At 39.4% G+C, this 21,870-nt stretch overlaps 1 protein-coding gene across 1 annotated transcript in view; it reads right to left on the minus strand.

Moving 5' to 3' along the window:
- Positions 1-1,391: 1,391 nt before the first annotated feature.
- Positions 1,392-21,870, minus strand: part of LOC149214120 (uncharacterized) — an 86,081-nt gene continuing 65,602 nt past the window's right edge. Inside the window, exon 5 of the mRNA XM_089392191.1 lies at positions 1,392-1,620. Within this exon, the coding sequence (XP_089248317.1) occupies positions 1,454-1,620 (167 nt within the window). The 3' untranslated portion in view covers positions 1,392-1,453. The remainder of the gene's footprint in view (positions 1,621-21,870) is intronic.

The raw sequence follows: 21,870 nt of genomic DNA on the forward strand, positions 1-21,870 counted from the left end.
GGTCTCTTAGTGTCTCTTGGTGGAAAAGAGAGAAAGGAATATTGTTTGGTAATGGTGCTACTTTTCCCTTGGGTAGAGGATTTAGGAAAAGGTTGCTGCTGTGATTTATGTGCAAACAGAATTTCTCTCTCAGCAAGAGTAATGTGTTGTCCTGAATAGAATTTCTCAGCTAATGTTTGAATATCCTCCTCAGTTGGTGTTGAGTCTGCTCCTGATGATGATGGATTAGTGTTAAGATGGTGGGGGGTTTTCACAAATCTCCCTTGATTGTCCCTAAGTCTAGGCATATATGAACATGATTCTAACTGTGTTTTTGGTTGTTTTTGTGTATTGAAATTTTTTTCTTTTTGTTTGAATTCTTTACGTACGCCTCCCCGGCAACGGCGCCAAAATGTAGTGGTCTCAGCTAGGGTGCTAGAATGTACTCTATATTTAATATCGACCGAGGTGCGTAAGCTTAGAGGCGTGGTCTAAGGTATATAGACATAAAGAATTACCGCCCAGGTGATTATGAGGTAAATTGCAAGGCTTCTTTACGGAAGACCGTGATATGTAGCCTATCCTTCACACACCTAGATTACCCTACTGATGTATCTGACTACAATGCTGGTTATGACATGCATCTATCAAAGCAAACTGTGAACCTAAAGACTGTGTATGACTGTGGCAATGATTCTAACCCCCTTACAGAGGTATCACTCAGAAAACCTTTGCTTAGTAAACACACACAGCATGCAAGATATTTACACTATGAAACTATATAAAAAGAACATGAATAGACTGTGAAATGAGGCAGAGTTTATGAGCATGCATCTGTAAATCACACAAGGACCAAATCCCTTACAAGATTCTCGTTCCAGATCCTAGTGCTGACCATTCAACATAACAATAAACCCTTCGGATGCGCACACCATATACATGTAATGAAACTCAAAACATAAAGGAATCGAAAGCTCATATGACTGCAGCGTATATGCTATGTGAATCAACAGTTATATAAATCGAAACTATGATGCAACCTGTGATACATAAATCGAAACCAATACAACGCTGTGTAAGCATATAGATTGAAACTAATACAACGCTGTGCAAACATATATGTATAAACTGAAATGAAATGTAAACAAAACGAAGAGCAGTATACCAAACAAAGGACGCAGGGCCCGTCCGCGCCTAAGGGTATACTGACTACCACCGTTCAGCAATCAACCAATGCAAAAGAGTGAACACACGTTGGGACTGTAACCGGTTCTGTGTATTAACTAAACTCTGTTCTGAGCGAATGTTTCAACAACTGATTAATTAACCTTCAAAAACATTGAACTACTGTATTTACACATGCGTACATACAGCCATGTCATCGATGCAGTGAATGTACATAGTGCTGTTGCCGCGTTTTTACATAGCTTTTTGCAAAATGTTTCCATACCATAAGTTTCAAAAAGAACAAAAATCAAAATGAAAATAGAACAATGTTGTTGCTGCCTTTATGCGCCAGAGTACCCTGCTTTGACTGAAGTTGACCGCATGCATAGGAGGCTCGATTTGGATGGAAGATAGGTGTTTGTCCATCCTTGGACATTCCACTTTTCGCCCATGCTTTTCGTTCTCGCTCATCCGCTGCGCCACATGTCAAACGGTAAACTCATTACAGGTTGTGGGTACTTCCTGTAGTCAAGTCATCAAAAACCTCTAATTCTGGAACATAAAACCCCTAAATTAATTCTTATGCAATTTAATAACTATAGAGCAATCAATAATCAATATTCAAGGATTTTGAGGGATAGATGATGAAAATGTATGGATAAATGATGTGAAACTGGGAAGGAAAAAGGGTCTTAAGATGATACCAACAGGTTCCTAAGTCTAAACTTAGGAAAACTAAAGTATTAATGGGTATTAATCAAAATATGGGTGAAAATGTTCTACAAACAGGATCAAGTCAAATTTTAATCTTAGTCATTGATTAGAGACTTAATCTCGACCGTTGAAGTCCCAACGGGAAAAATATAAGGAGGCATGGGGTTCATTCAAAAACACACACAGAGAAAATGAATTGATCTAGAGTATGATTTCTAGGGCTAGGAAGCTGAGAAATTCGAACTAGGTGATCATTCTCCAGCAGAGGGGCAGGGATAGTTTGGGAATACTGGGCAGAGAGGCAGAGAGCCACTAGTGGAGGCAGTGTAGCATCTAGAGGGACTAACATTGGGTTAGTCTGGGCCCACATAGTCTTGACGTAGAGCCATAAGGGCCAGCGCAGAGGTGAGGTTGCCCTCACCCAGAAAGCTGAAAACTGTCAGGGCACTGCTAGAACATCCTGGAGAGGTTGATGCAGAAGTTTCAGGAGGCAGAAGAGACAGTGTAGAACTGATGCAGAGCTTGAAAGGTTGACGCAGGGCCAATGCAGAGATAGTCAAGGTTATCCAATTCTATTGTCAAATCGTCCAGAAATTGTCGGGGTGGATTGAGGTAATCTCACTCAGTTTTCCACCATTATATTTTTCTTTGTCACTGGATTTTCGAGAGGGAAACCATCATTGTATTAAGAACCACTACTTAATAATATAAAACCCTCAGAGCGGCTACACCAGTTTCCCTGCATTGGGTTTTTTCGGGGACTATTTTGTCCAAAAATAACGGTGTCCTATGTATCTTGTTATTTCCTCAGTTTCTTATGTAATCAAATCAAATTGGAGTAGGCTATAGAAATAATTTACTTCAATATTTTTCAGAAAATAACTTGATAATGTATATTAAAATCAAGCAGGAGAAGTAAATTCAATTTTGTTGTAGTAGGGGTTCCTTAAGGGTAGCAATTTTCACATAACATAGTGACCTTGTAGTCGTTAAAGCCACAGTGTCTGCAGTATCGAAGGCATCAGGTGGTTAGAACTACAAGGGAGGTAACATTAATATAACCTTGGCTATTTTCCCATGGGTTTCTCTCTTACAACCTACACTAAAAACTACTTTCAAAATAGTTGAAAGGAAGGATTCACCTAGTTAGGCATCTAATTTAAAATACACCAAGATCTTGCATTTCACTTAGTTTTAGGTGTTTCATTTCATATAGGGCAGTGAAGCATCCTAAAGCAATGACTATTCATTTGGTGGCTTGGTAAATAATTGATCTAAATGTGAAAAAGGTCTTACAGAGACGTTAAAAATTCCATTTATGTGGATGTGTGCAACAAATCGATAAGATTACGAATTAACATAAATAAAAGAACATAAAGCCAAATCTGAGCAAACACAAATAAATAACACAGTATTTGATTATGGAGTTCACCAGAACCTCCCTGGCTACCTCTCCGGTCCGCTTCTCAATCAGCAAACCACTCCTATTAGGCTTCAAATGTGCACTTATAGCAATGACCTAAAAATAAAAGGTTAAAATGCAGAAAAGGACTGCAAAATCGAAATCAGCACGAAAAATCGTAAAATTTGAGTATAAACTCGACTATATTTGGACCAAGTGACCTCTGGACCCCCAAAAGACATTCTCCCCCTACAACTCTGCCAAATTTGGAGAAAATCTGCCAATCTGGAGAAATGCTGCTAACTGTAGCGGAGGTTCACTAACTATGGCTGGCGCTCCTAGTTCCTGCAACTTCAAAATAATTTAAGTTCCTTTCTCTCTACATGAAGGCGATCTGGCACATTGGTTAAATAGCACAGTGAGGGAGGGGATGTTAGAGGTTCGACTCCCCCTTGACCCTGATCCACTGCGCGTTTGGAGATTTGTTGCGATTTCGATATATAATGTTTAATATTATAAGGTTTGAAACCATATCTGCTCCATTTGTGTGCCATATTTAGAGGTGGTGGTGGCGGAGTTTCCAGTTATGGCGGGCTCCGCCCCCATTTAACTCTGCTCAAATATATAGCCAATAAATACAACCAAATCCGCTATCTTGTCACGAACTGCATGTCGGATATGTTGGTTAGCCGAATTTGTTGAGGTCCTTGCCGGAGTCGGAGTTTCCAGTTATGGCGGGCTTCACCCCCTTTTAACTCTGCTCAAATATATATCCAATAAATACAACCAAATCCGTTATCCTGTCACGAACTGCCCGTCGGATATGTTGGTTAGCCGAATTTGTTGAGGTCCTTGCCAGAGTTTTGTTCCGATTTGGATATATAATGTTTTATATTATAAGGTTTGAAACCTTATCCACTCCATTTGTGTGCCATATTTAGAGGTGGGGGTGGCCAAGTCGCCAGTTATGGCAGGCTCCGCCCCCATTTAACTCCGCTCAAATATAGCCAATAAATAAAACTAAATCCGTTATCTTGTCTCGAAATGCACACTAGGTATGTTGGTTAGCTGGATTTTTTTAGGTCCTTGTCCGATTTAAGGTTACGGGTTCGATTCTCATGGAGTCTCTTCCAACCTTTTTTTGAATTCCTTGGGCCACTTGGCCTCAATCTAAACTGCCACGTGGTGGCTCCGGATTGGGTCGTGCTATCTACTTTTTTTCGAATTCCTTGGGCCACTTGGCCTCAATCTAAACTGCCACGTGGCGGCTCCGGATTGGGTCGTGCTTCGAATTCCTTGGGCCACTTGGCCTCAATCTAAACTGCCACGTGGCGGCTCCGGATTGGGTCGTGCTATCTACTATGCACCCAGTCAATGCTGAATCATGTGGTCATGTGGCACCATGTAGTCCTTTTTGCAAAAACTGGACAAACTTCAACTGAGCATAGAATTCACATAAGATGTCCATTTGACGTGTCGTTTGCAGCATTGGGTGCGTATCGTCGAGCACTTCAACATGGTACTATGTGCCAATGCATTTGAAGCCTTTTGAAAATAGCATTTGCATTGATCCACCTGGATCACTCCTTCCCATTCAAAAGCTTTTGGACCACCAAAAGTTGGTTTTATTTTGAAAACAAGTGAGGATATAATTCCTTCACCCTCCCTATTTCTATCCATTGAGCCTTGTAGGGATTGGTGCCTTTGAGTCCGATATGCAGGTATTCCACATCTCCGCTTTTGAAGTTTTGACCCTTTTGTCCAAAATTACATCCTCCTAAAGTTCATTCATGCATTCTGGAGCGAAATCTTCTATGGACGGTACTTGACTTCGTTCTTCTTGATCATCAATCATAGAAGGCTCAAAAAGATGCAAATTTTCCACATTTACGACGGAATAAATTTGCATGTATGGTGGCAACTCTAAACGAAAAGTTTTATTACCAATCTTGTCCTTTTGAAAGGACCATATCTGATTGGTTTTAACTTTTTACCTTCACCTTGAAGTCTTTCCTTGTTGATGTGTAACGAAACTTGATCACCCACCTTGAATTTATGATCCACCCTGTGTTGGTCGTGTCTTGCTTTGTACCGTGCCTGACTCTACTTGAGCTGTTCTTGAACTGCTTGCTGTATCAACTAAATATGTTCGATGAAGCAACTAACTTTGTCCTTCTCACTTCGTCCATTTGTTACAACATCTTTGCCAAAAATAAATTCCAAAGGAGACTTAGGTAAATACCCAAAACAAGTCTCCAAAGGAGATCGCTAAGTAGAAGAGTGTTTTGCTTGATTGTATGTATGTCGTATGTAAGGTAGATGTTCATCCCAAAGTTTTGGATGCTTGTTGTTGTATCCTTGAAGCAAATGAACCATTGTCATGTTGACTACCTCTATCTATCCATCTGTCTGTGGATGAAATGTTGTGCTCTTCTTCAATTTTGTGTCCATGAATTCCCACAAACTTGACCAAAACTGACCAACAAATCTGGTTTCTCGATCAGATACAATTGATGTGGGCATTCCAAAATGAATCCATACATTTTCAAAGAACAACTTAGATGTCTGTTCAGTTGTGCCCTGTTTAGTACATTGTATTAAAATACACATTTCACTGAACCTACCCACTACTACATACAAATAGTCATGATTTTTCCTAGACAAAGGTAATCCTCCTACAAAGTCCATTGAAATGCTTTCCCATGGACAAGATGGAATAGGCAATGGAGTATACAATCCAAACTTTCTGTTACTAGGTTTTCTAATAGCACACATAAAACACCCCTTTACATATTTTGATACAGTATAAATCATTCTTAGCCAGTAACAAAAACTTTGAAGATGTGCAACTATTTCGCTGACGCCAAAATGCCTTGCAATTATGACATTTACTCTTTCATTCATTGGAGTGCATAACTTTCCAAGATGATATAAAAGTTTGTCATGGAGATGATAATCAAATGCTACACTTTTCTTGCCATTTGTTAAAGTTGCATAAATTTCCTTAAATTCATCATCCTTAGCATATTTTTCAATATATACTTCATGTGATACTACATTATGCTTAAGAACTGTTGATGCATTAATGATTGGCCTTGATAATAAATCAACAACTTTATTATGTACGCCTTTCTTATATCTAACTACTAAGTGAAATTGTTGTAGAAAACCCATCCAACGATAATGCCTTGATTGTTGCAACTTAGTTTGTGAATGCAAATATTGAAGTGGTTGATGATCTGTGTGAATTATTGTTTCTTTACCAAGTAGATAATGTTTCCACTTCTTTACGCTTTGAACTAGTGCATATAATTCTTTATCGTATGTAGGATACTTAGCTATTGCTGAAGTAAAAGTTTCGGAATGAAAGCATATAGGTCTTTTGTGTTGGAGCAACATAGCTCCCATGGCATAGTTACTTGCATCTGTCTCTTTCTCAAACGACTGTTGCAACTCTGGCAATGCCAACACTGTGCAGTGCTTATCTTTTCTTTCAGTGTATCGAAGGCTTCCTATCGTTTGCCTCCCCACTGAAACTCTTGCTTAATACCTGTTAAAGCATGCAACAGGACTGCAATAAGGGAGAAGTTTGAAACAAATTTTCTCCAATATTGTGTTGCACCTAAAAAGCTCCTAACTTTTGTAGCAGTTCTTGGGCGTGGCCAATTTACAATAGGCTCAACCTTTGAAGGGTCGATCTTTAACTCACCATTCCCTACAACATATCCTAAGTAAACTAATGAAGTTCTGCCAAATTCACATTTGGACAGTTTTATATATAATTGTTCTTTTCTTAGGACATCTAATACCTACTTTACATGCTTTACATGATCATTTAAAGTCCTACTAAACACAAGAATATCATCTAAGTAAACTATTACAAAAATATCTATGAATGGTATAAATACATCATTCATGATGCGCATAAATGTAGTTGGTACATTTTTCAAGCCAAAGGGCATGACCATCCACTCAAAGAGTCCCTGCTTGGTCTTGAACGTTGTCTTCCAAATATCTTGTTCAGCAACTCTGATCTGATGATATCCACTACGCAAATCCAACATAGTAAAATACACAGCACCCTTCAATTGATCTAACAAGTCATCAATACGTGGAAGCGGATAATGGTTCTTTATTGTGATCTTGTTGAAGGCCCTAAAGTCAACACACATCCTCCATGAACTGTCCTTTCGAACCAAAACGATAGGTGAACCACACGGAGAAGTGCTTGGATGAATTATATTGCTAGGCCCCTATACCACTAGTGTAACTCCTTATTGTTATTAGTACAACCCCCTTATTATATTTATGTACCCATGTAGTGCCCATATTGTTACTATTGTGCCCCATAGAAGCCCACTATTGTTATTATTATGCCTTTAAATTATTATTGTTATGTCGACTCTGATTATATTATGACCCCTTAGACTCTTATATATAGAAAGGAGGTATTTTCATTTGTATCATCAAATAGGCATTCATTTATGTAATGTAAAGGAGATTGCCCCCTTGAAGAGGCTGAATTCTAAGGCGTTGACCTATCTTTTTTATCTTTTTGTGAGCTGGTTTCATAACATTTGGTATCAGAGCTCTGGATTCTAGGGTTTCGCTGCTCCTAATAGGTCATCATGGCATTTTCACTATAACTTTTTTTTGCGACATTTCAGAAGTGAAAAAAAAAACCCATTTGAGATGAAATCGCATTGAACCTCAGGTCCGAATTTCAGAACTTTTCACGCTATATTTGCGGAGATATGATCTGAAGAATTTGATCTTTTTGCAGACTCCTGAATTACATTCCAAACAGGTGACCTGGGGAAAATCGTCATAACTTTCTCTCTGATCATCAAATTGAAATTTCGTAAGAAGGTACAAAAAGAGGATGGACTGTAGTTTCTTGTGTATATTTTTCAGAGCCAAAGGTTGAAATAGTGACACGTGGCAAGTTGTATAAGTTCGCTTTACTAAATTAGTCTATAATCAGGTCACTGTGGGAAATTTTGCATAACTCTTACTTAGAGAATCCAATTTGGATCACACTGGTGGCATTGGAAAGAGGACGCAGAGGGCTACTGCAAGTCGCAATTTCAGAACTTAAATATCCGAAAGTACAGAGTTACAGTCATTTCAAGATCGAGCTCCTAAAATCAAGAAAAAACAATATGAGGAAGTTTGATGGCAAGGATCCGGTAAAGTGGATACTTTAGATGGAGAAATATTTTGATCTACATGGTGTACCACTGTTACAGAAGGTATGTATTGCATCTTCATATTTAGAACCGGATCAATTTTTATGTTATAAAGGGCTTTGTTCTCATAAACAACTTGTTACGTGGTCAATTTTCACGGAGAAAATGATAGCACATTATGAGGATACAAAGAGAAACACCTTATTTAGAGCAACACCACAACAATTGGAAAGAGTAGAAGGGCTTTGTTACATAGTGGAAAGTAAAATTATGGCAACAAGGAAATATACTCCTCACAACTATAAAGATGGAAGTGTTGTTTCTTCTAGCCTTCCACGGCCTACAAGGGTTACACCACAACAATTGGAAGAAAAAAGAGAAAAACGGCTTTGTTACAATTGCGATAACAAATGCACTAAAGGTCATAAGTGTGCTGAGAAGAAATTATTTTACAGAGTATGAAGAGGGGGAAGAAAAGGATCAAGAAACATGAAAAGAAGAGGATATATGCCAGGACCCAACCCCAGAGAAAGAAGAAATGAATCAAACCATATCTTATAAAGCATTGGCAAGAATTACCACTCCTCAAAATCTCAAGATAGAAGGACATATCAAGAAGGAAAAGGCGCAAGAAGTGAAAGATCACATTGAGAAAGAAGAAATGAATCCAACCATATCTTGTAATTCATTGGTCAGAATTACCACTCCTCAAACTATCAAGATAGAAGGACATATCAAGAAGAAAAATGTTCAAGAAGTGAAAGATCACATCGAGCATCAAGAAATGAGTCCGACCATATCTTGTAAAGGATTGGAAGAAATTACCACTCCTCAAACTCTAAAGATAGAAGGACATATCAAGAAGAAAAAGGTTCAAGCAGTGAAAGATCACATCGAGCATCAACAACAAGTTCTCCAACTTTTAAAGGATAATGCCACTTTGGTGTAAAATCAAATGAAACAACAGGTAGATCAACATCGTAGTGAAAAATGTTTTGATATAGGTGATTGGGTGATTTTACTGCTACATATCAAGCAAGCTATTTATGAGAAGGAAATGTTGGCAATACTACATGCACTTAAGAGATGGCGACCTTACCGAATGGGAAGACAATTCAAGGTAAAAATGGATCATGATAGTCTTAAATACTTTTTAGAACAACTATTTTCTTTAGAAGAACATAAAAAATGTGTCACAAATATGTTGGGTTATGACTTTGACATCATCTATAGAAAATGGGAGCAAAATTTTGTTGCAGATGCTCTCAAGGAAGGATGAGGATGTGGAAGCATTGTTTTGTGCTATTTCTATTATCCAACCAGATTGGATAAACGAAGCAAGGGATGAATCGAAGGATGATGAAGAAGTATGGCCACTTATTCAAAAGTTGCAAAAGATCCCAATTCAAACAATATTGCCAGAAATTGAAGAGGAAGGAAAAATCATATTGGAACCTAAAGCAGTCACAAAAACAAGAACCCGACAGCTACAAAATCAATCAATTTCAGAGTACCTCATCAAGTGGAAGAAATTACCCGCTGAAGATTCCACATGGGAGGACAAAAAATTTATACAAAAGCATCAAGAACTACTCAAGCGTTGAGGACAACACTTTTTGAAGGAAAGGGGCATGTTAGACCCCTATACTACTAGTGTAACCCCTTATTGTTATTAGTACAACCCCCTTATTATATTTATGTACCCATGTAGTGCCCATATTGTTATATTGTGCCCCATAGAAGCCCACTATTGTTATTATTATTCCCTTAAATTATTATTGTTATGTCGGCTCTGATTATATTATGACCCCTTAGACTCCTATATATAGAAAGGAGGTATTTTAATTTGTATCATCAAAGAATCATTCATTTGTGTAATGTAAAGGAGGTTGCCCCCTCGAAGAGGCTGAATTCTTAAGGCGTTGATCTATCGTTTCTATCTTTTTGTGAGCTGGTTTCATAACACATAACTTGATCAAGCAGTTCTTGAACGTGCTTCTTTATTTATTCATTCTCTAATGCTGATAACCTATACATTCCAATGTTAGGTAGAGAAACATCCTGTTGCAACTGAATTTCATGTTCAATTTGTTGCTTAGGGGGAAGACCTTTAGGTTCTTGAAACAAATCATTGTAATCAGAAATAACTTTCACAAGATCTTCTTTCAATTCGGGCTGACATCCTTCAAAGGCATTGGAATCTCTAATGTCTTTGTTTTTACAACCGTAAGCATAAACTATTTGCTAGAATTTATTATTCTCTTCATTTGTCCTAAGTTGATGAGTGAAAAATTATTCTCGAACTTATGTGCTCTGATGGTATAATTTGCTCTGTCTTTAGTTAACTGATATTTGTTTTCTTCTCGATAGAAAATAGCCTTTCTATCATACAAAAATGGACTACCAAGTACAATTCCACATATATCAAGTGGGACTATATCTAATTCTACCTCATCCATGTATTGTGAGCCTATGGAAAAACGAAGTTTACATTGTTTAGATACTTGAAGTCTCGTTTTGTCACAAACCCATCCTAATGGATATGGTTTTGGATAAGAAGTAGCTACAATGCCCAACTTTTTAACAATAGTTTCGGAAATCAAATTGACTTGTGACCCACTATCAAACAAAGTATCAATTTTGTTATGTTCAGCAATTACTCTGATATGAAAGAGCTCACTTCTTTTCCTTTCATCATTTGCCTCATTATGAACTTTAGAAGAACTAGTACTAGCAATGGGATTTTTACCTTTAATGTCTGTGCTTATCACCTTCATTTCATCTCCCGAATCTGATCCCAAGTCTTTGAATGTCGATGCAACATTCTTTTGTTCCTTATTGAATTTCTTTGGTTTCAGCGCCGGATGAAGCTTCCAATAGTGACTTTCATCGTGACCCTCTTTCTGGCAATGTGTGCAAGTCACTTTTTCCTTTTTAACTACCGTTGTCTTTTTCGCTTCCCACTTTTGCTTTCCTTTCCCTTCATCTTTACTTTCTGCAGATTCAGATGAAGGTACAAATACCCTATTCTTTCCTCTAGCTTCTATGTGAGTGGCTTGTACTGAAACATCATCTAAGCTAGTAGTATTTAACATCAAAATAATATGTCATGAATAACTATGTAGACCTCCAATGTATTTCAACAAAGTTTCAGGAGAGTCTAATGCTATCCCTGACATTAATGCATGCTTTCTAAATTCTTGTGTATAGCTTTGAACATTTTGACCTTTAAGTTGGCGTAAAGTTTGCCAACTCATCATAGCTTGTTGAACATAGGCCAAAGGATAAAATTGCTTCCTTAAAGCAGAAACAAATTCACTCCATGATGAAATGATCTTACCATGTCTTTGAAGGTCAGTTTGAGTTTTGCCTTCCCACCACATGAGTGTAGTTCCTCCAAGTCTTAAACTTGCCAATTGGATCTCCCATCGGCCCTTCACTATCTTCTATATCCTTCAGTGGATTTCAACTTGTCTGGTCCAATTGTCTAATTTTTCAACATTTAATTCACCATCATAAATTGGCAAATCAAATTTTACATCAAGCTTAATTACAGAATAAAATTTCTTTTTTTCTTTTTAGATGAAGATTTTTTAGCAGAGGATGAAGAAGATTTATTAGAGGAAGAAGATGATGATGGACGAGAAGGTGGAGACGTAGGCTTTGTTACTGCTCCCACATCTAGATTTCCTGATGTTTCCCCACCTTTTCGTTTTTTTAAATCGTTGTACATCTCCTCAAACATAAGATTTGATTGCCATGAACGAGTCCACGAATTGAGCTTCTGATCCCAACGATCCTTCTTCAGTCATATTTTTCTTGCGAAATAATCTTCCAATTTATGACTTTGGCGAAACGAGTTCTCCTTCTCCTTGCTTCAATTTCAGCCTTGTAATCATTCAACACTGTCAAGCCTTATCAAACCATTAGCTCTGATACCAAAACTTGATCTAAATGTCAAAAAGGTCTTACAAACATGTTAAAAATTCCATTTATGTTAATGTGTGCAACGGATCGATAAGATTGTGAATTAACATAAATAAAAGAACATAAAGCCAAATATGAGCAAACACAAACAAATAACACAGTATTTGATTACGGAGTTCACTAGAACCTCCCTGGCTACCTCTCTGGGCTGCTTCTCAATCAGCAAACCACTCTTATAAGGCTTCAAATGTGCACTTACAGAAATGACCTCAAAATCAAAGGTTCAGATGTAGAAAAGGACCGCAGAATCGAAATCAACACGAAAAATCATGAAATTTGAGTATAAACTCGAATATATTTGGACCAAGTGACCTCTGGACCCCCCAAAAGTCATTCTCCACCTGCAACACTGCCAAACTCGAAGAAAATCCACCAATCTGGAGCAATTCTGCTAACTGTAGCGGAAGTTTGCTAACTTTGGCTAGTGTTCCTGGTTCCTGCAACTTCAAAATAATTTAAGTTCCTTTCTTTCTACATGAACACGCTCTCGCGCAATTGGTTAAATAACACAGCGGGGGAGGGGAGGTCGAAGGTTCGACTCCCCTTGACCCCAATCTACAACACGTTTGGAGATTTGTTGCAATTTGGATATATAACCTTTTATATTATAAGGTTTGAAACCTTATCCGCTCCATTTGTGTGCCATATTTAGCAGTGGGGGTGGCGGAGTCGCCAGTTATGGCAGGCTCCGCCCCCATTCAACTCCACTCAAATATATAGCTAATAATACAACCAAATCCACCATCCTGTCACGAACTGCCCGCTGGATATGTTGGTTAGCCGGATTTGTTGAGATCCTTGCTGGATTTGAGGATACAGGTTTGATTCTCATGGAGTTTGTTGCATCCTTTTTTCGAATTCCTTGGGCCACTTGGCATCAATTCGAACTGCCACGTGCCGGCTGCGGATTGGGTCATGCTGTCTACTGTGTGCCCAATCAGTGTTGAATCATGGGGTCATGTGGCGCTCCCAGGTAGCTCCATGTGGCCCTTCTTTTTGCAAGAACTAAACAAACTTCCACCGACCATAGAATTCGCATACGATGTCCATTTGACGTGTCGTTCACAGCGTTGGGTGCGTATCGTCGAGCACTTCAACATGGTACTATGTGCCGACACATTTGAAGCCTTTTGAAAATAAGCATTTGCATTGATCCACCTAAATCAATAATTCACGCAAAGCAAGTATTTAACTCCATTTAATGCATTGGTCTTTCAAAGTAATCCAATCAAATCATTAAGTTTGCTAAATTAACCAAGTTGCTATGTCATTCAGTTGTGTCTCCTGGACTTATCAGTTGTCAACAGGTATTTCATCTTCACATCTCATAGGGACAACCCCCCATATCCTATTCTTGGGAGACAACTATAATGGAAAGGACAGGAACCAGAGTGATAGCCCCTGCCCTGATCGTGGTCACATCTTTCTTGTATAGTTTGGGCAACAACATTTTTGGCGTTGGTGTCATTGACCTCTTTCTTCTCAACCATCATCTTCTCATCTTCATCATAACAACGTCCTTTGGTTTCTATCCACACTTGGACATTTTGGGTTAATTTCCTGTTTGGGTGGCGACTCCACTTATTCATCCATTAACAAGGGCCTATACTAGAGGGTATCTTGGTACCCTAATTAAACCTTCTCTTGATCCTGAAAAGGCTTTCAAAGTTCATCTAAGGTGGGTTACTTCTAGTAGAAAGCTCATCTTTCTCGGACAAGAAGCCCTCCCTGATATCCACTTACTCTTCCTTGATCCCGTTAATTAACCCATCATGGATCTTTTCGCTCCTTGCATCTTTGCAAATGTGCAGGGATATCCTCATGATCTTCCAAATTTTGGCCTGGCAAAGATACCTATGTTTCATGGGAACAATGCGATCAATGTAGAAACCTTCTCCCATAACATCTTCCCTCACGCTACTGATGTCTGACATCTATAACTGTTCATCAAGCTAATGCGCATACTCTGATTCATCTACCAACAATGTAGCTGAACCATCCAGCATCTGTGTTGTTGTTGACATCTGCACCATGCCTCGTTGCACTGCTACCAATTGTGCTCTACACTGCAACTAATCTCATGTTGTTGTTGTTGCACCTACTGCAACTAAAAACGAAATCCCAACAACTGACTTTCTTATTATCCACTGAGTCTCTGATTGCAACTAGCTTTGCTTTGTCTACTAAGTAATTGTTTGTGCCCCTCAATAAATCACTGCTACTAGCTCTGAAACTGTCTCTATAACTGACTGTGTTTGCTGCATAATACGATCCAACTGCAACAGAAAAACTGTGGGCCCCTATAGCAAGGGTACTGATCCATGAGAAAACACATGTCTGATGTTATCCTCCTTGGATCCTGCCTAAATATCTGCAACTCAAGGGACTATAGTTCAAGGTCTCCCCACCTCTCTTGTGGAGGTATAGATACATACAAGGTGAATTCGTTCTCCAATCTAGTGGACAAATCATCTATGTATGCTAAAGTTGTTGTATGTTGCTCCCCCTTCTTATCCTCCTTCTTGGGACAGTGGGTATCGTAGTGAGAAAACTCACCACACCTAAAGCATTTGATCTTCGACAAATATTTCTTCTTCTTTTCTCCTCCCTATGAGCCTTGTCCTTGACTAGGACCTTTTCTCGCTTTCCCTTTAGATGCAAGGGCTAAATTCTCCTCAACTTTAACACTCTTCAGTCCTTTACTACTGTTGTTGTTGCTATTACTCTCGACAAGAGAAAGCCTCATCTTTTCTTGAGAGAAATCACTCCACAATCAATCCCATCCACGTAGTTGATCTCGTCTAGTTATACCCTGAACAAATGTTGCCCACTGCTTGGTGAAACCATTGAGAATTGTATGCACTAGATCATCATCAAGAGGTGTCTCTCCAACTATTGAAAGCTCATCTCCGAAATTCTGAATTCTGGCAAGATAAGGAGTCACTCCCTCACCTTTTTTCATTCTGGTAGTCCTCAACTTCCTTAAAAACATCTTTCGATGCTCACAAGGATCCCGGAAAAGCTTTGCAACAACATCCCACATCTCTTTGGCAGTGTTCTTTCCAGATAAATGTGGAACTATATGATCCTGAACTCCATCGAGGATCATCCTCTTCACCTTGGCCATCTCCATGTTGTAGTTTCCTAGTCGTTGATGATCTATAGGTATGGCTACAACATTCTTTGTATACGTCTTTAGACCATACTCATCTAGAAGGAAAGTCATTTTGGCTATCCAGACACCATAATTAGAGGATCCTTCAAGACTATCCTAATCTCGGAGGCATGCTACGAGCATTTCTGCGAAAAATCAAACTCGGAAATAAACAGGAATATCCTCCCTTTCCTGCTCGGCCTCTCTCTGTTACTAGCACTCCCTCCAAGAATGCTCAGATCTGTTACTAATTTCCTCTGGATATCCCTTCTCCCATGTTCACTCTGCCTGCTACCTCAACTGGGTAACTCGCTCAACCTTCCAGATGTCCTTCTTTGGAATCTAGCTGATTGGTAAAACTATTACGACCTACTACAACTGCAAATCATGATATCCTCCTCAAAACTGGATCTGGAAACCCTCTAATAAATTCTGGAAATTCCTTTGTGTGTGGTTTTCTCTTCCACCCGACATTGATCTGCTACTACAAAAACTGCTACAAAATCACTACACCTGGATCTGCTCACTGGAACTGCTTCCCGGTAAATCTACTATCCGCAAATCTCTGCTTCTAAGGATGACCGAATTTTTTTTGTAGAAATTTTGAATAATATGACACATATTCAATGGAGATTATCCTGATCATGTACTATTGCTGAATACATACACAATACATAAGCTCCTCTACGTTGATCATCAATTTACAGAAGCAGAAACATTCACAGGCGCACATAGAAGCATCGATCAAACTCATTAACACAATATGTATCCCGAGGAAAGCATCTCGCTAAAAACCCCAACTATCTGTATATTATATTGATTGAATCATGTAACATTACAAATTACAATGCTTATCACAAGCAATCCAGTACCAGCTCCACCTGTTACACACAATACAACTCAGGTCTGATCTCCAAATCTCCTCCGCTGCTTTGCCTGCCTCCACTGCACAATACCTGCTCAAGAATTGATGAGAATGGTTTACCAAACTCGTATTTGACCTGCAAATAATCACTCACACTGTGTTGGACGTGATCACAGGCTAAAATTCTTGGTATTGGCCAATTCATTGGCATACTCAATCCCTCTGATTGTGAAAATCATCATGCACAGCTATAGTCACAACTGATAGCAATCTGATCCTCTAACACCTGTCCCTTCTGAACTGAACATGCACTGACATGCAACTGAGTTAACTGATGTATTCTATAGTTGCATTATGAGTTAATAACTTGTGAATTAATTAATAACTAATTCACCCAACTCATCTCTAGTCTATTGATCAGTTAGACTAAATAGAACTAGTTTAACAAAGTTAAACTGAACACAACTCCATCAACTGCACCTCCAGTCCACTAAACTCAACTCACTTGACTTCTAACTGAAGTCCTGCATGCAAAATATTAGTCATCCCATAGGTAACCACGTATTTCCTTCTGGGATCTGCATGTACCACATCCGTAGCTCATCCTGAAGTGCTCCAAGAGAATAAGATCAAGTTTATAATCCAAATATTATTACGAGACAATAATATTTGACTTTTCTATTTTTGACAGCCAGTCTAAAAATAGACTTTGATCACTCATACTGTGATCACTCATACTGTGATCACCCATACTGTGATCATCCCTGCTGGGAGCAAAAATAGAACTTGCGCCATAATTTGCCTGCGGGCCCACTTAGTGAAGGCGACTCTTTTCACTAAACTCCATCATCTTGTTGCAATCTCAACAAGCATTTCTTGTTGCACACTTTTCAACACTCCCTCTCAACAAGAAAGGCTTCCTCTCAAACCCGATCCTGTAACTCTGGAATGTTCTCCATGCAACACATTTGGCTGGTCCACTTGCTCTGTCATCAAAGTCTCTGACTGCTATTGCCTCTGTCGACTGAAGATACTGCATCTCTGTGCTCTTCAGTATCTGACTGCTCTAGCCTCTGTCACTTTGATCTCTGACTGCATCCGTGCTGCTGCTGGTTCTATCTCCCAGCATTGCATCCGCACTGCACCTCCCAACTGACCTCCCTGTTGGGCTAGAAACATCCTCTGATGCTGAAGCTCTACCTGCTGCTGACAAATGCTCCCTCTCTGACATCTGCGCTACTGCAACATCTCCATGCATCTCGCACCATTGCACACCTCTATGTGCCACCTAGCACTGTGCAAAACACTTGTGCCTCTCGCATTGCTGCAGCCTGCTAGCTATGCACTGTCCTGGGATTCCCTGCACTGTCGCTCTCTCTGCCGCTCCATCCGCATCTGTCTCTACCCAATCAATCAGTTCCTGCTACTACACATCTGGGGCTCCCGTAGCAAGGTCTCATCCAAGAGGTTGGGTACCTCAAGGATCCTGCCCCTCCTCCTTGGGACGATCAATCCACATCACCCCACCTCCTACCTGGAGGTATGGCTGCATGCGATCCCTCAGCCCACCTGGCTCGAAGTTTCCCCCTATTGGAGGTCTCTGCATGAGTATATGTCTCTACTCGATCTCCTCTCAGCTTCCCTTGTTGCGGCTGCTCCACAACCTCCTGAAGCTGTTGCACCAATCGTGGCTCCTCCACAATCGTCTGAGACTTCTTCTGGCTCTGCATGTTGAAAGGTAACATACCTGCCCTCTCAACCACCAAGTCTCCATCAATTGCCTCGCTGCTCAAGGCTTTGCATGCATCTTGAACCTCAAGAGCATACAGGTTCTTGACCCGTGAACGCTCCTCATGACAACGAAAGCATCGCACTTTCGATTTTTCAACCTTCTTCCCACCACTGGCAGAACTGGATTTGGAAAGAGAACCCTTCTCCTTCCCCTTCTTCACCTTACTCGCTAAGGCACAGTTCTCTTCATCCTGCATGGATGAAGAACCGTCTCTGGTGCTCCGTCTAATCTCCTCCTGCACAAGATCCGACCAAAGTCTCTCCCATCCTGGCAGTTTCTCCCTTCCATTCACCGAGTCCTGGTAGCTATGCCAACTCTTAGGAAGGTCAAGGAGTGCTAGACTCACCATCCTCATCCGACAGTCACCCCCACACTTCCCAGCTCATCCCGGCATTGGGTGAACTTCGTGAGATACTGGGGCATACTGTCTCCATTCTCACACTTAATGTTTCTGAGTTTTATCTCTTGCTTTGGAATTAAATTCAAATTCCACCAGCTCAAAACTCAACCGCTTCTGATCTAGAATTCGTGAGAACAAAGTATTTCTTGTACAGAGATTAACTGCCTGGGCATTCACCGGATATCTCACCTTCCAAAAGAAGGATGAATCCAAAGGCTACCTGACCTGATCACAGACTCTGTCTGAAGAAATAAAATGTAAACACTTTCTGAATAATAGATCTGATGATCAATCCTCGCTTGATATCCTGTAAAAATCTCTTCTACAAATCAAGCAGCTCTGATACCATGTAGAAATTTTGAATAATATGACACATATTCAATGGAGATTATCCTGATCATGTACTATTGCGGAATACATACACAATACATAAGCTCCTCTACGTTGATCATCAATTTACAGAAGCAGAAACATTCACAGGCGCACATAGAAGCATCAATCAAACTCATTAACACAGTATGTATCCCGGGGAAAGCATCTCGCTAAAAACCCCAACTATCTGTATATTATATTGATTGAATCATGTAACATTACAAAGTACAATGCTTATCACAAGCAATCCAGTACCAGCGCCACCTGTTACACAAAATATAGCTCAGATCTGATCTCCAAATCTCCTCCGCTGCTTTGCCTGCCTCCACTGCACAATACCTGCTCAAGAATTGATGAGAATGGTTTACCAAACTCGTATCTGACCTGCAAATAATCACTCACACTGTGTTGGACGTGAGCACAGGCTAAAATTCTTGGTATTGGCCAATTCATTGGCATACTCAATCCCTCTGATTGTGCAAATCATCATGCACATCTATAATCACAACTGATAGCAATCTGATCCTCTAACACCTGTCCCTGTTGAACTGAACATGCGCTGACATGCAACCGAGTTAACTGATGTATTCTATAGTTGCATTATGAGTTAATAACTTGTGAATTAATTAATAACTAATTCACCCAACTCATCTCTAGTCTATTGATCAATTAGACTAAATACAACTAGTTTAACAAAGTTAAACTGAACACAACTCCATCAACTGCACCTCCAGTCCACTAAACTCAACTCACTTGACTTCTAACTGAAGTCCTGCATGCAAAATATTAGTCATCCCATAGGTAACCACATATTTCCTTCTGGGATCTGCATGTACCACATTCGTAGCTCATCCTGAAGTGCTCCAAGAGAATAAGCTCAAGTTTAGAGTCCAAATATTATTATGAGACAATAATATTTGACTTTTCTATTTTTGACAGCCAGTCTAAAAATAGACTTTGATCACTCATACTGTGATCACCCATACTGTGATCACCCATACTGTGATTATCCCTGCTGGGATCAAAAATAGAACTTGCGCCATAATTTGCCTGCGGGCCCACTTAGTGAAGGCGACTCTTTTCACTAAGCTCCATCATCTTGTTGCAATCTCAACAAGCATTTCTTGTTGCACACTTTTCAACATTTTTATCGCTGCAACTGAAAATCAAACTCATGCCTATGCAATTCGTACTTCTGGTTGGCCTTAGCACAAATCAGAGAACTTTTTCTCAGAAACTCCCTCTGAAGCTGTAAAATTTGTCCTTCGCCCCTAAGCTTCTGATCTATCTTCAAACATGCTCTATTACCATGTGAAAATTTCCTTGAAATACAACAACTAGAAATTTATTCTTCTAACTGATTAATTATACAATTTATTTGTTACGATAAATAACAAATAAATCACACTACAATTTCTTCACAATAAAATTACTCTGCAGAAAATAAACTGCAACTAAGAACATAGAGCACACACACAATAAAATGACACCAATATAATATTTTTGGACAAAAGAGGGCAGCCTCCCTTGATAGGCTACCTACATTCTGATTTTTGGGAGCTTTCACATTTCCTAAGGTAGTTCACATTGTTCGAGGCACTTTATGTATATCGAAGCATTGGTCACACCTCTCGAAGTAGGTTTGGGGTTGTTAGTGGAAACTTGGACACCTCCTATGCATGCAACGTGGAAGATCCTTTATCATTCCTTTAGTTATCACTTTATGAGCTGATTTCTCACATTCTCGGGGCCAATTTGCACCTATAACACATGTGGCAGAGGTTTTAGGTACTTTGGATGACTTGGAATGTTTGTATGGATGATGTGGACATAGCTTGGTTGAAGCATCTTGAACAACATGTGAGATGGAGTAAGGATTAATTGAATTATTTTTGGCATCACTAGGCTAGATGAGGGTTTTATGACCAAATTCTGACTTAAGAAATCATTGGCATGCATCATCGAGGTGCCTTGACCCAAGGCATAACCTTGAGCCTTCATTTGCAGCACTAATTGGAGGAGTTTTACCATTATAATACACATAATTTTTGGTTATGCTAGCATGTTTTTGCCCCTTTGATGGAGAATGGTTGCACTTCCTTGAGGTCATTGCGTTAAAGAAGAAGCTTGTTGAAGTATATTTTGACTTGAGAAGGCATGCACCATTCTTAAGGAGTGTGTTGATTTTTTGTAGTATACCTAGGGGGGATATTATGGGATATTATGGGGTACAGAGGGAGGTACCCAAGGTAATAATGAGATGCGAGGATAATAAATAAATGGGCCATAGTTAATAAATAAAGTGGTTAACCCGCATCATGTAAGGGACCACAAGTAGTTAGTAATAACGTGATAAGCCCATTGTATTAGATATATGGTATTGAGAGAACCATGGTAATGACCCATGGTATTGTATGTATGAAGCCTTATATAGAAGCTAGAGACTCCCCATTGAGAGAGGTCAAGGATTATTGTATTGGCAAGCATGTGGCTTGTGGAGTGTTCTCCTTCCTTAAAGAGTGATTGTATGGTGTTACCCTACCTTAAGAGTTTTGATTAATAAAGAGAAGCATTTCTATATTCAAATCTTGTTATTTATGAGCATATTTCTATTTTCATATATTTGCAGGTCAGATCTATTACAATTGGTATGGTATAATATGTATGAAGCCTTATATAGAAGCTAGAGACTCCCCATTGAGAGAGGTCAAGGATTATTGTATTGGCAAGCATGTGGCTTGTGGAGTGTTCTCCTTCCTTAAAGAGTGATTGTATGGTGTTACCCTACCTTAAGAGTTTTGATTAATAAAGAGAAGAATTTCTATATTTAAATCTTGTTATTTATGAGC

This window comes from Pinus tabuliformis, chromosome 1_1 (assembly GCF_031772625.1).
Source record: "Pinus tabuliformis cultivar Carrire ecotype Pingquan chromosome 1_1, CPIR1, whole genome shotgun sequence".
Taxonomy (NCBI): domain Eukaryota; kingdom Viridiplantae; phylum Streptophyta; class Pinopsida; order Pinales; family Pinaceae; genus Pinus; species Pinus tabuliformis.